Raw genomic sequence first — 14,492 nt, 5'->3', positions numbered from 1 at the left:
CCATATTTTGCATCAGTTTCAGAGACAATTAATTCACATTGAATGTACTGACACTTTATGTATGTGTTTCCATATTTTGCATCAGGTTCAGAGACAATTAATTCACATTGAATGTACTGACACGTTATGTATTTATTTCAATATTTTGCATCAGTTTCATTTTCGAATTATTAGCAGTAAATCTCAGGTGGCACGATGCCACGTAGAAGTGTGTAATAGTAGTATATTAACGTTCAGGTGTACATTTCTTTTATTGGGAAGTATACAAGCTATGCTTCAAGAATCAGAGTTTACTGAAGTCTATAACCTATTTGTTCAGTTAGGAACTAATGGAGAAAGAACGCGCGAAACCGCACTCTCGAAACAAGATAACTTCTACTAACGACCGAATTCGCTAACTGACTGCTCTTCTTGTTGCAGGGAATAGAATCACAGAATCAATTACAACGGATATCGTCATAGGTTTTGCTCTCAATACTTTAATCATGTTAGTACAAGATAAAATATGTTGTACAGGAGGTATTGTACGTCTATCTATAGCAAGGAACCACTAGTCATCATCTGTCCTGTTTAGGATATGTAATGATGTTAGATGAAAATCTCACCAAACAGGAATCACATTCATAGATCACTAGACAAATACATAAAACCATTCACATGTGTGTGCGTGCACGTATGTGTGTATATATATATATATATATATATATACACACACACACACATCAAAGGTTGAAGTTGTGTAAATATAACACATGCACGCGGGACTCAGTTTGTACACAAATTGACAATATATCCCAAATACAATTCAATAAAATAGAAATTACATAGAGAAAGGACAACAAACAACAACTTATGTAAATGTATTTATACCGTAACGTCTCTACTTATATGTTTACAACGTACATAAGTCTATTTCCTAATTGAAATTATCAATGGTAATTACCAGCTTTACAAAGTTCAAGCTGATCTAATAACACCTTTCTAGAGTAAAAAGTAGCTGTATTATACACTGAAGCTATTTATGTGGAAAGAGTTACATCTCACTGAAGCTATTTATGTAGAAAGAGTTACATCTCACTGAAGCTATTTATGTAGAAAGAGTTACATCTAATTCACAGACCTTCTCCGAGTCCTCTCTCTATACACTTTTTTCTTGCAGATAATATAACTGAAACTCATAACACTTTAACTTTGCAGCCACATCGATCGAAATGTCCTCGATGTATCATCTTCAGATTATTTTTATATCTGACGGTCATAGTCCCTATCGTAAGCTCTGTCCTAAACGGAAGAACGTGAGAATTTTTCCCGAAAGAGCTAGAGTTTACCGATCAGTCATTTAATGGAGTTATATTTAAAAGTACAGAGTTTTGTTTTTGTAGTACGTGTATTTAATTACCACGTCCTGCCTTGTAGCTGAAGATATGCAGGACAGACAGCACTGTTTGACACTGTTATTCCTGAACCCAAATCTAAACCACCGTGCGAGCCAAGATGCTGACCATAGCCACCTAAGCTGTTCAAGGAGCTGAGGCCAGAACCTGGACTGTCCACTGCGTTCTGCGGTATCACGTGGGAACGGCTTACTGCAGTATTTTGAGCGCACGACTCGCCAAGGCAGGATGAGCCTTGAAGAGTTGTACGTGTTTGATGTGGTTGGGACAACTGTAGATCTGGCGTAGCCGTATCAGTGCTGCCGCTGGCAGAGGTTCCGTCGTGTTCTCCTGAACTGGCCGAACAAGGTTTGCCGTCTTTAACCAATACGGGTACCGCGACCTTCCTCGGCGAATGCTGATGCGACTGTTGAGTTTGCTGCTCGGCCATAGCCTTCTCTTTGGCCTGTCTTTTACACTTGTAGCGGTGATTCTGAAACCATATTTTCACTTGCGTGGGGGTCAGATGGATCAAGCTGGCCAGATGTTCCCTCTCCGGAGCAGACAGGTATTTCTGCTGCTTGAAGCGTCGTTCCAGTTCGTACACCTGCGCTTGGGTAAACAACACTCTTCGTTTACGGCGCTGCGTCAGTGGAAACTGGACTCCGGACCCCATCGCCTTGTTCTCTGCTGCTGCCGCCACACTACAAGCACTGAAAGTCGGCATATTCATGTTGGACATGGGCATCCCCGGAGACGAGCCCATCAAGCGTGAAACTATCAGAAAAAAAAAAACTCCAATGTGAATACTGCTTTAAAGACACAACAAAATTCGTTCTTCCAAGACCATCTTTGTAACGTGGTGTCACTTATAACACAAAAACTAAGTATAATTAACATTGCAAGCAATCGCCTTCCAACTACAGAATGTATATTAACCCTCATTTTTCACTGTTCATTATGCCTACGATTCTGGCTTATTATCTCTATTTGGCTCTTCACAACTTAGAACTGTCCAAAAATGAAAAAAGAAACTTTACAACCAAACGTATATATATGTTATGTATAACAGCTGCTTATGAAAGTACATATAATAAGAGTAATTTAATTACGATTCTTATAGAATACTTAATACAAAATTACTATACATCCCTATCATTAAAAGCGCGACAAAATTTGAGATCGTAACCACCAACTTGTTAATTCGGTAAAGTAGTTCTCTGGATTAAGTCTGGGGTACATAAAGACAATTACAAATACCAAGTTTAATTGCGAGACTGGATCACTAGATATAAGATGTATGAAAGAATCAGTGTGTACTGAGTGAATAATCTTTCTAAACTTGAAAATTCGAAATGTGGAAATAATTGACTGCTTTATTTCAAAGTTAGTGGCACTTCAGAGAGCGACGTGCGTCTACAAACACTTTTGATATAATTATCAAGTATTTCATGTATAGAAGACTAATGATACTGTATTACAATGACTTCTTAAAGATTTGATGTGTTGTTATATTTGCGAATTGTGTGTCGCCACGGGCGATATATTTCTAACACCTATATGCCTGATTCATGGCGAATTCTCGAATAATCGACAGTGTAATGTTACCAAAGATAAAATTGTGACTAGAGTAACATGTACAGTCCCTTCCAAGGAAAGATATTCATATACCAAGATTATTAAATGTTGTAGATCCAAAGAACAGCCATTTCGAAGAAGGGGGGCCTTTAATGTTCTCCGTGGAATATTGCACAGTAAGTGGTTTAGGGCAAAGAAAACCACACCCTAAGCTAATCCGGAAAAACAACCTCATCCAAAAAGTGAAGGTTATATTTGAAAGAGAACCTTCCGACCTAAAAAGAAAAGTAATCCTGATGAAGCTGATTACTGTGAAAAACAAAATATCAAGTAAGAATTCGGAGTTGACAAAGACTCACAAGCTCATATTTTCCAAGCTCCCGTTCATACCTCGAAATCAAAGGGTGTTTTCATGAGACAGAAACGGAATACATAGCAATCCCATATTCCGTCACTTACCTATGAAGTCCCTCAACGCATCTCCAATGAAGTTTTGTACAAACGTTGTGTTTGAAGCTGGTAACATTAGACGAGATGTGTGGAATGTTGGGTAATAGTCTATAATCATGGTCATCAGCTGGAGCACGATTGAGGATGGATAAAACATATTCCAAGGGAACTGAAGTATCGTTCTCGTGAAGTGAAACATGAGAAACCTTTCTATATCGATTGTTCTGGAAACAGTAATTTTCTCGCTCTCATGAATGTAATGAAAGGTTTACATTGTATAATTACAGATTTATCTAAGCATATTTATCAAAATACATGTATCTTATTCCAAGTATCATCACATAACAGTCATCGATATCCATAGAACCTTCTTAGATAAAGTTTGATATATATATATGTATTAAAAAGTTTAGAAACTTCAAACTAATAATTACCTTCGTGATTATATCTTACAAACGTCACTTTAAATGTAAAAATCAAAGAAGTTTCTTACGGTGAAAATATTTTTTAAAAAAAGTTAGTTTTCTCGAAATCATATGCAATACTTACAGATGTATAAATACATACAGAAAGCGTCATTCTAATCCAATAAAGGTTTCGCAGTAACTTGATTTGTTTTTGTGCAAAAAATAAATAACTAAAATGGCATTGACGAAAGTTAAACAAATCATACTTAATACTACGGTATGTACTGGAATTTCTAGATAAAAGAATAAACTTTTTTTTTCTTATTTGACTATTCTTTGCTGTGGCCTTGCGTTTTCTTTTGAGCAGGAATCTGTTCGTGGACTTAGTTTTAAGCCAATATAAATATTATTTCTCTCGGAACTGGCGTTTATTCCGCACAACCTATAATCTGTTATTTATACATACTCGTTCCGAGAATGAGCCTACATTATTTAGAAAACTATCCTTTCCCTACACACATGCTCGTGAGAAATCTTCACATAAAACGTCTTTGTTAAATAAACAATATTATTTTATCGAAAAGTGAGCCATTGTAACCAAATATTTGATCACTATATTATTTTATTGGTGTATACTTCGTGTTTGTCAAGTTCATCAGTCTTAATCTTTATAGTTTACATTGTATCCAACAACATTACAATCAACTAGAAAATACCAGCGTTTTCCCTTATACTCTCGACTTTCAATCTGCGGGTTGCAGGTTCGAATTGCCGTCTCACCAACGTGAGGGCGTTATAATGTGATTGTCAATCCCACTATTCGTTGGTAAAAGAGTAGTCCAAGAGTTGGCGGTGGGCGGTGATGACTAGCTGCCTTCCCTTTAGTCTCTCTCTGCTAAATTAGAGACGGCTAGCGCAGATAGCCCTCGTGTAGCTTTGCGCGAAATTCAAAATAAACAAAACATTTTAACACATACCCGACTCTCCCAGATCCCGAAAAGGATCTAGATCCAATACAGCCGAATCACTGCACGATTCGCACTTTGTCCTTCTCGTCCAACTCGTTATATCAAGACAAAACAAGCGAGAGGTTACCAAGCAACGATATTAGTTCTAAACACTAAACCTAAGAGAATAGGTATGATAACAAAGTATAAATATTTAAAGAAATTCAGATATCATTCAATCTCAGTTATTAACCGTGATTATAACCACGACACGTTAATTTATTATTTCCATACAAATGACTCAATATACATTCTTCTGCAAAAATCTGCTTCTTACTGTATTGTCTAAATGATTAAACGATCCTATGCTGAATGATACTAGCTGTATTTTCTTGGATAGCTTCGTTTTAGTAACAATATAAACATAACCTGATCGAGATTGTGGGTCTTTTTTTTTTAAGTTTAACTTTATCATTATCAGTTTGCATTGTATACAAAATTAATTCTAGCCCGTAATATGAAGCATAATGCGTTAATCTAACTGTTTCGTTGATTGTTTTTACGGTTTCACTATGGATTATACTGTAACGATGCAGATCATGGATTGGTCTTACGGTTTCACTGTGGATTATACTGTAACGATGTAGATCATGGATTGGTTTTACGGTTTCACAATAAATTATACTGTAATGAGGCAGGTCATGGATTGGTCTTACGTTTTCACTGTGGATTATACTGTAATGATGCAGATCATGGATTGGTTTTACGGTTTCATTGTAAATTATACTGTAATAATGCAGATCATGGATTGGTTTTACGGTTTCACTGTGAAGTATTCTGTAATGATGCAGATTTAACGCATAAATTATCAGTTAAAAGTCTTAAAAAATTGTTCGAACATTGATTTCGAACGTGAAGAGAACCTGTTATACAAAATAAAATGTTAGCCACTCTGATTACTGGATTAAGTAGCAAGCACCCTTTTAAAAAACGGAGTTTATTGTAAATTTGATATTAGCTATGTTAGTTATATTGAGTTCCAATTTATAACCAGCATTTATTAATTCTATATAGTTTTTTATCTCGGTAAGTTTCCTATCACATGTACTTTAATTATAGACTTTCAAGTGACGTATTGACACCTACATTTACAGTTAAGATGGTTTACTTGGCTCTTAAATTAGACTTTTTCCTGTTATAAAAACAATGCACACTGTATAGTTTTTCGTGGGATTCATAGTTTAAATATATATATATATATATGAAGGCAATGGAAGTACTCTTAAAGTTTCTCATCAGCGGCTGAGTCTTAAGATGATTTTACAAGTACAGGAAAAAAAAGGTAAAAATAAAAGTTAAAAGTATGTTCTGTGAATAACATTCTCACCATCGGCTACATCTTGAGCCCTTTGATTACTAAACGGAGCACATTGTGCATACATTCGGCTACATCTTGAGCCCTTTGATTACTAAACGGGGCACATTGTGCATACATTCGGCTACATCTTGAGCCCTTTGATTACTAAATGGAGCACATTGTGCATACACTCACAAATTTTGTGTTAGGTCACTTTTTTTTTGTTATCAGCATGATATATTTTGGTTTAGCGTCTTATTAATAATTTGGTTACTTTCTCCATACCTTGTCGATCTAGTATTTAAACCAATCAAAAGAGACGTACGTAAATAGTGTATTCGTGTACATCTGTTTGATGTCTTGGTCACAGGAAAGTTAGAGTGGTCGAACTGCGAAATGTCAAACTATCCACATTTGAAAGAAACCCCCTGTAAAGAGAAACTTTTAAGCTATTAATTCTAACCTATAAAAGCAAAATCACGTCCTAACTTTTAGTGTATTTTTATTACCTGTCATAGATACGCCAATCAGCGGTTCTGGTTAATTTGTATATCTACTTCAACGTCAAAAACTACACGTGTCTATAGCATTAAGTGACTACAAGCGAGTTGCCAGTCTATTGTAGCATATTGTGACAATGTAAGTCTTTAATGCTCAAACAGTCAACATTACAGTGCGCAAATGCTGTTAATTTGATGACATATTTGAAGAAAAAAAAATGTTAAAAGAGCTGGAGTTCATTTTTTTCAATATATATAAGTTATTTTTGTATTAAACAAGTGCCCGGCATGGCCAGGTGGTTAAGGCACTCGACTCGCAATCTGAGGGTCGCGGGTTCGAATCCCTGCCACACCAAACATGCTCGCCCTTTCAGCCGTGGGGGCGTTATAATGTGACGGTCAATCCCACTATTCGTTGGAAAAAGAGTAGCCCAAGAGATGACTAGCTGTCTTCCCTCTAGTCTTACACTGCTAAATTAGAGACGGCTAGCGCAGATAGCCCTCGTGTAGCTTTGCGCGAAATTCAAAAACAAGCAAACAATTAAACAAGCACTGAACAAAATGTACAAGGTTTATAAATAAAACGCTTATTGGTCAGTTATTGCATAAAAATGTTAAAAAACATCCAAAGGTAGCTATGCGCTACCACTATCATTTGAAATTTACTATACGCTTCAGACGTGTTAAACATATGCATTTTTTTAACTGTGTCATTGAAACAACATTTTGGACGCTATTTGCAAAACGTGTTTGAAATTTTGAGTATTGTTGCGACTCTAAGAATTTTTTTATCATAAACTTCACGTTTACGTGAACTTAAGTAAAAGCACAGTAAAGCAGCTGGTGCTTCTTTAAACCTAAGTCAGCTGAAAGTCCTACCCTATCGTCTATAGTTTATTATACAAAGAACGACGACCTGACAACGCTGTTTACTCAGGGAGATAATGGTGGTTTGTCGGAAAACCAAGTTTTCCAGCTACCAATGATCTTCGTCGCTCAGGTAAATGGAAATATTAACCTGAGTTTTTGACTGGGATATGCATCCAGATAAGTCCCATCTCCCCATCGAGCCACCAACTTCCACTTGCCTCGCCCAGCTTCTACCTGTGTAACATGGTGAGTCCAACTGGTCTCTTGGTCAATATTTGTACTTCTTACATCCTGACTAGAGATCTAATATGCCTACGTATCTGGCTTTTCCCACCCATCCACGTAATTCAAACAGTGAAATTTGTAGCTTGATTCTCAGAACTGGTCTCTTCGTTTCTATAATACAGCAAACATACTATAAAAACTTGTTCGTTTTGGATCTGCTGGAAGCCCAAAAGAACAAAAAAAAAAAAATGCTTTAAACCTTTCCAACAAAATAGAAGTAATAACATTTTTCTATAGTATGTATTGTAAACGGCACTGATATTTGGAAGTAATAACATTTTTCTATAGTATGTATTGTAAACGGCACTGATATTTGGAAGTAATAACATTTTTCTATAGTATGTATTGTAAACGGCACTGATATTTGGAAGTAATAACATTTTTCTATAGTATGTATTGTAAACAGCACAGTAATAACAAATTTTCTATCGTATGTATTGTAAACGGTACTAATATTTGGAAGTAATAATAATTTTTCTATAGTATGCATTGTAAACGGCACTGACATTTCAATAGAATGGTGAATAAATAAATTATTGTTGAATAAACCAGTAGCTTAAAGCACAGTTTAATGTATTCGATGTGTTAATTAAGGGCATTATATTGCATACAGTACAAAAATGGATACGTTATACCTCTGTGGCTTTCGTTAAATTACATATAATTCATGCCCCCTACCGGCACAGCGGCATATCTATGGACTTAAAACGATAGAAACCGGGTTACGATACCCGTAGTGGACACAGCACAGATATCCCATTGTGTAGCTTTGTGCTTAACTATAAACAAACAAAAACATAATTCATATTAAATGCTCGTAATACTAGAAGGTTAATTCGTTATTCATCATTAGGGACAAAATAGGGTTAAAATGTATATAATAGTTTATGATTTTTTTAAATGTGATTAATGTTAATTGTACAAACAAAAATCACGACAGTATTTTCACTATATTAATAGTATTTCTTAGAAAATAACTTATATATGATCTTCAATATTCACATAAAAGATATATAGAAACATGATACATGAGCATTGGATATTTTTCTTTTATAAATTGAAGTATGAATTACACCCCTTCAAGGTAGCCGCATAAACTAATATAGATCGAACCTCTATATCCATAGAACTTCATCTTTAGAAGCCTAGTTTAGGCTGGAGTTAAAGAAGAAAACAAAACATCGTCAAGACTTTAGTTATATCCTTAACAAGCTTTGTGAGTTCTACAAGACTTTAGTTATGTCCTTAACAAGCTTTGTTTCTCTCCATAGCCATCACCCGTTTCGCAGAGAAATGTCCAGTGTTGAGGACCTCTTGCAGCGGACCCTCTAGAAACAGCAGCCAACTCAGGAGCTCTTAAGCGTCATCAAGTGGACAGGTTGACCAGAACAAGGACCTGAGTATGGACCGGTTTGCTGGGAAGGCGCTAAGTGATTGTCTATGTAGTAAACTTAGACAGACAGGCATTGCAGCTATATATACACCAATGTCTCTCAATAACTCTTCAGTGAAAAGCTCTCAAATTCACTTGAAGGAATTACGCCGGCTTCCCTCCATACCGGAAGACCTACGTAAAGTGATACCGGTACTAGGCAACCTCCTCCAAGCCATCAAGACCTCTTGCTAACAGGACTGATAACTCTTCACTCATGTAATATATTACGTGGATGATTTTCTGCTTGTTTTCACTTAACAACTCTCATTGCTTCGTATAAAAGGCCCGGAGCATATGAAAGATACCAGTTTTAGGTGAAGCTTCAAGGAAGGAATACAGGATTAGGAAACGTGGGGTATGTTAAACTTAATTCATGTGACTTGTAGTGGATTACATTCCAGATATTTAAAGAACAAACTGTTTGGTGGACAATGACATTCATAAAACTTGGTCTGATGTCAATCGGATATTATACAACGTTTAATTAAAAAAAGATCTTCCTGGTTCTGTATTATACAAACGTAATATATATATATTTTTTCTACCATCTTAAAGTAATAAGTTAAAACTAAACTATAAGAAAATGGAAAAAAATAGAATACTAACACTCACTTGCGAAGCGCGGGTCTGGGGGCGCCCCGTACCATCCTGTCGCGGTTTGCCGTACGTGGTCACCATAGTGTGAAAGATCAGCACCGTTACAGTACTGGGTGGCGAAGGAGTTGGGATGGGACAGTTGGGGAACCATGTATGGGTTGGTTACGGGCACGTTCATGTTTCCTTGAGGTTGATGGTTACGATACGGGCCTGATGTTGCGACGGCTAACGGTGCAGGAAATCCGGTGGTGTCCACAGCAACAGCAAGGGCGGCGGCTTTCTTGTAGCTCTCCTCGAGTGGGCTCAGGATGTCGGTCACGGAAAACGGAGTGGAGTGTTTAGGGCTCAGTGACATGGCTTGCACACAAGAGTCACTGCGCTAAGTGCCTCTCTGTCAGAGCCTCTTATGCAGCATACAGTGAATCGGGGTGGGGGGAGGGAGGGAGGCTGGAGTACCCACTGTCTTCTCGTTCCCGGCCTGCCTTTCGTGCGTATTGACTACCACTGCCCCGTTTGTTAGGGGCATGGATGAATGCGAAGACCCGAGCCTCGGGGCAACGACAGCCAACGTTGAGGAACGGACTGCCCACCGAAGCTGCTTTTACAGCATTGGAGCCATGACTTGTGTGACAGAACAAGGTGTGTGTATGTATGTTTCACGCATGCGTTAAGTTTGATGTTAAAGTTACGAAGTTCAGCATGAAGACCCACGTTAAAATAGTAAATTATTTAAAAAAAGAAGAAGGCTTAGTTTTCACTGATGTTGTAAAGGGAACGGTTTTCTTTTAAAGACATGGTCGCGAACACGACATCGTCCTTGAGAGGCAACAATATTCGCTTAGTCTATCATTTTTGCTTCGCGCAGGAAGAGGCGGAGCTTTTAAGATCGCCTAAGAGGTTGACTGACACCTAGTAACTCCGCCTTCTACTTTCTTCGTAAAGATGCGAAAAAGTGTCGAAGACATCGGGTACGCTTGCTATCCACCCTTCTCTTATAAATGATTTTACAGCCATGATCTTTATCCCAGAAGAAAAATGAGTAGTTTATAAGGCTTAGGAGGAAGGTTCGATAGAAATATTCATCCTTAATCCTTAAAGTCGCTTTCTACTGAGTGAAACAAAGTAATTGTAAAACGCAACCCAAATATTCGCAAACTTCCAAGTATATTATGTTACTCAACATATCCAGCAAAAGGCTTTCGTTGGATAAAATTGATTCCCACAAAATTTCGGAATGAAGTGGCATTTAGATGAGGTAAATATTATAAACGTAAAGTTGAATTTATGTTATATTTACTACATTTGTGCCATTTACTTCTTAGAATAGTTGCCCACCAAGGGTTAGCAAAACGTAAGACGTTCATATCTAAGTCTGTTTTTGTAAAACGTTGACACTTGCAATGTTGTCTTCAGCTAAATAATGTTAATACTTAAAGATTATTTTGAGAATATTTGGTTAGTTAATCGGTGGTAAAAGCGACTCTCGTTGTTGTGTAATGATTTCAATATGACACACAAAATATATATTATGTTCCGGAGGTACCCCCCGGTGGGACAGCGGTAAGTCTACGGACTTCCAACGCTAAAATCCGAGGTTCGATTCCCCGCGATGGACGCAGCATATACCCTCGTGTGGCTTTGTTATAAGAGTTTGTTTGTTTGTTTGTTTTGAATTTCGCGCACAGCTACACGAGGGTTATCTGCTCTAGCCGTCCCTAATTTAGCAGTATAAGACTAGCGGGAAGGCAGGTAGTCATCACCACCCACCGCCAACTCTTGGGCTACTCTTTTACCAGCGAATAGTGGGATTGACCGTCACATTATAAAGCCCCCACGGCTGAAAGGGCGAGCATGCTTGGTGGGACGGGGATTCGATTGTTACAAGAGAAACAAACAAATAAAAGCTCTAGAGAATGTTTTTTTTTTATTTACGTTAAGGTATTAAACTAAAAGTATTACTTGTTGCAATTTTTATAACAGAGGATTTGGTTGGTTTTTGAACGCGTGTTTTGAAGCTGAAGCGATAGTTTGAATTGTATAAAATCAGAAAATAAAAAGTTAAAATAGAATGAGATCATTTTCCAGAAAATGGGCTTTCGTTCCTATTATTGGCTGACACGCAGCCATCCTAGTTTTAACAATAAAGGTGTTTTCATAGATAACCTTTTTGTTAACGCAAAGCTGACGTAACAGGCGATATAACTACGTCTTTGTCAGAGTTGTTGGCAACCTCAGCTTATAGTTGTTTAACCATCCTGCTGAGTAAATATATACTTTGATTTTAGTGGAGGGTACTAGTTGTTCTAATGTTCATTTGTAATACAATATGTGTATTAACTCGAAAGGCGTGTTGTTTCGTCACTGAAGAACATCATAGAATACGTTGAACCAATATTTTAATTGTAAAGGTTTGTGTTTTTTTAGGATATTCATGCAAAGTTACATAAAAACTATCCACGCTAGCCGAAACTAATAGGCTGGAGAGAAGTCAGCAAGTCTATACCACCCGTCACCGCCTGTTTGGAACTGTAATCTAATAGTGGGATTTGACCATCACACTTATAACGCATTCACGACCCCAAAGTACGGAGAGCGATTTTTTTTAAACAACGGGACGCGAAATTTGGATCTTCAGATCCAAAGTCCGGCAAGCTAACCATTAGGCCACGCGTAGCCTTTGATCGTACGAAACACTCAAACGCATATTTGTTTTGTTCTTTACTAAACGTATTCTGTAATATATTAGATGTGTTTAAACCCGCTTGGGTTGTACATGGAAAGAAGGGAGAATTACAGGAGAAGACTAAACGTTTTATACCGTTGTTAATTCCTCCCACATCTCCCCCTTTTCTTCTTTCTCCTCTGTATGATGTTGTTATCTCATTAAATACTAATACTGTTCTGGGAAACCATGTTTTCTAGTAAGTTGTGAAAAGAGTTACTTTACAAGTTTATTGAAGTATAAAGTACATTGGTTATTTTACTGCAAATGATGCAATGTAACTGAGCACTGTTTTAGGCTGACATTAGGACTAACTGTTGTTCTTATACTTTACAATTATAAGCTTTGTCTAAGTTTACATTTCTTGGATGTATTAACTTTCCTAAAGATGTAGTTTCTTACGCTGTAAATATGTTTGATATTCTAAATTTGTATGATGTTTCCAATTATCTGACACTCGCAATATTGTAAACGTTATAAGGGTTTCTTAAGCCAGTTTGAAGCATTAACTTAAATAACGTTTCTATGATTATATAAATGTTGACTGAGAATTGACATTCGGAAGGCATACTCAGTACGAATAAGATGTTATAAATAGCAACCTATAAATAAATTAAATAATAAAGATTATCAGCATTATTAAATATATATTGCAGCCGAGTATGAATAATTGAATGCAATCGTTATTATTTCATTTATTACATATTTTTAAAGAAATTTTTTTTAGAGAAATAGGTTCAAATTTGTGAAATCTGTACATAAACAGTATACGTCATGCTTCACTCAATCTATTCGGTGATTGTTTATGGTATCTGAAAGTGAGGTTAAGGTTTGTTTAGTGAACAGATGTATGATGTGTCTAAAAACCCAGAAGAAAAATAAAGTGGTAAAAAACATATAACCCAGAAAGGAATAGAGTTAGAATTTGCTTAAAATGAACATACATGTCCCCCCCCCCAAAAAAAAAAGGTTTAAGATGTATATAGAGTGCACAAGTACAAACCCGAACAGTGTAAACGTAAATCTGAAATATTGTTTATGGTATGGGAACTTGAACAGAAACCGGAGAGAGAGAATGTTCAGTGCAGAAAGAAGGCTTAAGAGAGTTAACGTTCGAGTATTAAAGAAAAGCGCGATGCAGAGGCTGAGATGTGCTCGTAGAGAACAGAAAATGAATTAATGAAAACTTTGTGTGGAATGAGCAGGGATGTGAAACAGATTAATATCATATTTTATTGAGAAAAAATTAATAATATGATGTTAAATAATGAAGTAAACAAAAACTTAGTTAATTAAGATGTAAGGCATGAAAAGAAAGTTGAACAAGAAGTTAAGATTTGTGCTGAGAAGTACAAAACAAATAATTCGGTTCTGTATTCTCAAATACATCTGGCTTTAACATAAACAGATAAATGATATTAATGTGGTTGGAGAAAACAGAAACCGGAAAGAGATGTTAAGATGTCTGGTTTTAACAAAAATTGATAAAATATGTTAAAGTAATTGTGGAAAACAGAAACCGGAAAGAGATGTTAAGATGTCTTTCTTTAACATAAACCGATAAAAGATGTTAAAGTGGTTTTGGAATGCAGAAACCGGAAAGAGATGTTAAGATGTCTGGCTTTAACATAGATCGATAAAATATTTTAAAGTCGTTGGGGAAAACAGAAATCGGAAAGAGATGTTAAGATGTCTGGTTTTAACAAAAATTGATAAAATATGTTAAAGTAATTGTGGAAAACAGAAATCGGAAAGAAATGTTCAGATGTCTGGCTTTAACATAGATCGATAAAAGATGTTAAAGTGGTTTTGGAATGCAGAAATCGGAAAGAGATATTCAGATGTCTGGTTTTAACAAAAATTGATAAAATATGTTAAAGTAATTGTGGAAAACAGAAATCGGAAAGAAATGTTCAGATGTCTGGCTTTAACATAGATCGATAAAAGATGTTAAAGTGGTTTTGGAATGCA

General features: G+C 36.4%; 1 protein-coding gene across 2 annotated transcripts; it reads right to left on the bottom strand.

The window, feature by feature from the left end:
* Positions 1-451: 451 nt before the first annotated feature.
* LOC106461316 (homeobox protein Nkx-2.1-like) lies at positions 452-10,776 on the bottom strand. Of its 2 annotated transcripts, none has more exons than XM_022388186.1 (2): positions 9,809-10,776; positions 452-2,150 (listed from the first exon to the last, which is right to left on the bottom strand). In XM_022388186.1, exons 1-2 carry the CDS (start codon positions 10,152-10,154, stop codon positions 1,396-1,398), a joined length of 1,101 nt encoding a protein of 366 aa, XP_022243894.1. In that variant the 5' UTR covers positions 10,155-10,776; the 3' UTR covers positions 452-1,395. The 2 variants fall into 2 exon arrangements, with proteins under 2 accessions (XP_022243894.1, XP_013776587.1); XM_013921133.2 differs by having other exon boundaries at positions 9,815-10,776.
* Positions 10,777-14,492: the final 3,716 nt, after the last annotated feature.

Source organism: Limulus polyphemus, unplaced genomic scaffold (genome assembly GCF_000517525.1).
Source record: "Limulus polyphemus unplaced genomic scaffold, Limulus_polyphemus-2.1.2 Scaffold933, whole genome shotgun sequence".
Classification (NCBI taxonomy): Eukaryota; Metazoa; Arthropoda; class Merostomata; order Xiphosura; family Limulidae; genus Limulus; species Limulus polyphemus.
Note: the sequence above shows the minus strand (reverse complement) of the source record. Positions and strands in the feature narration are given on the sequence as shown.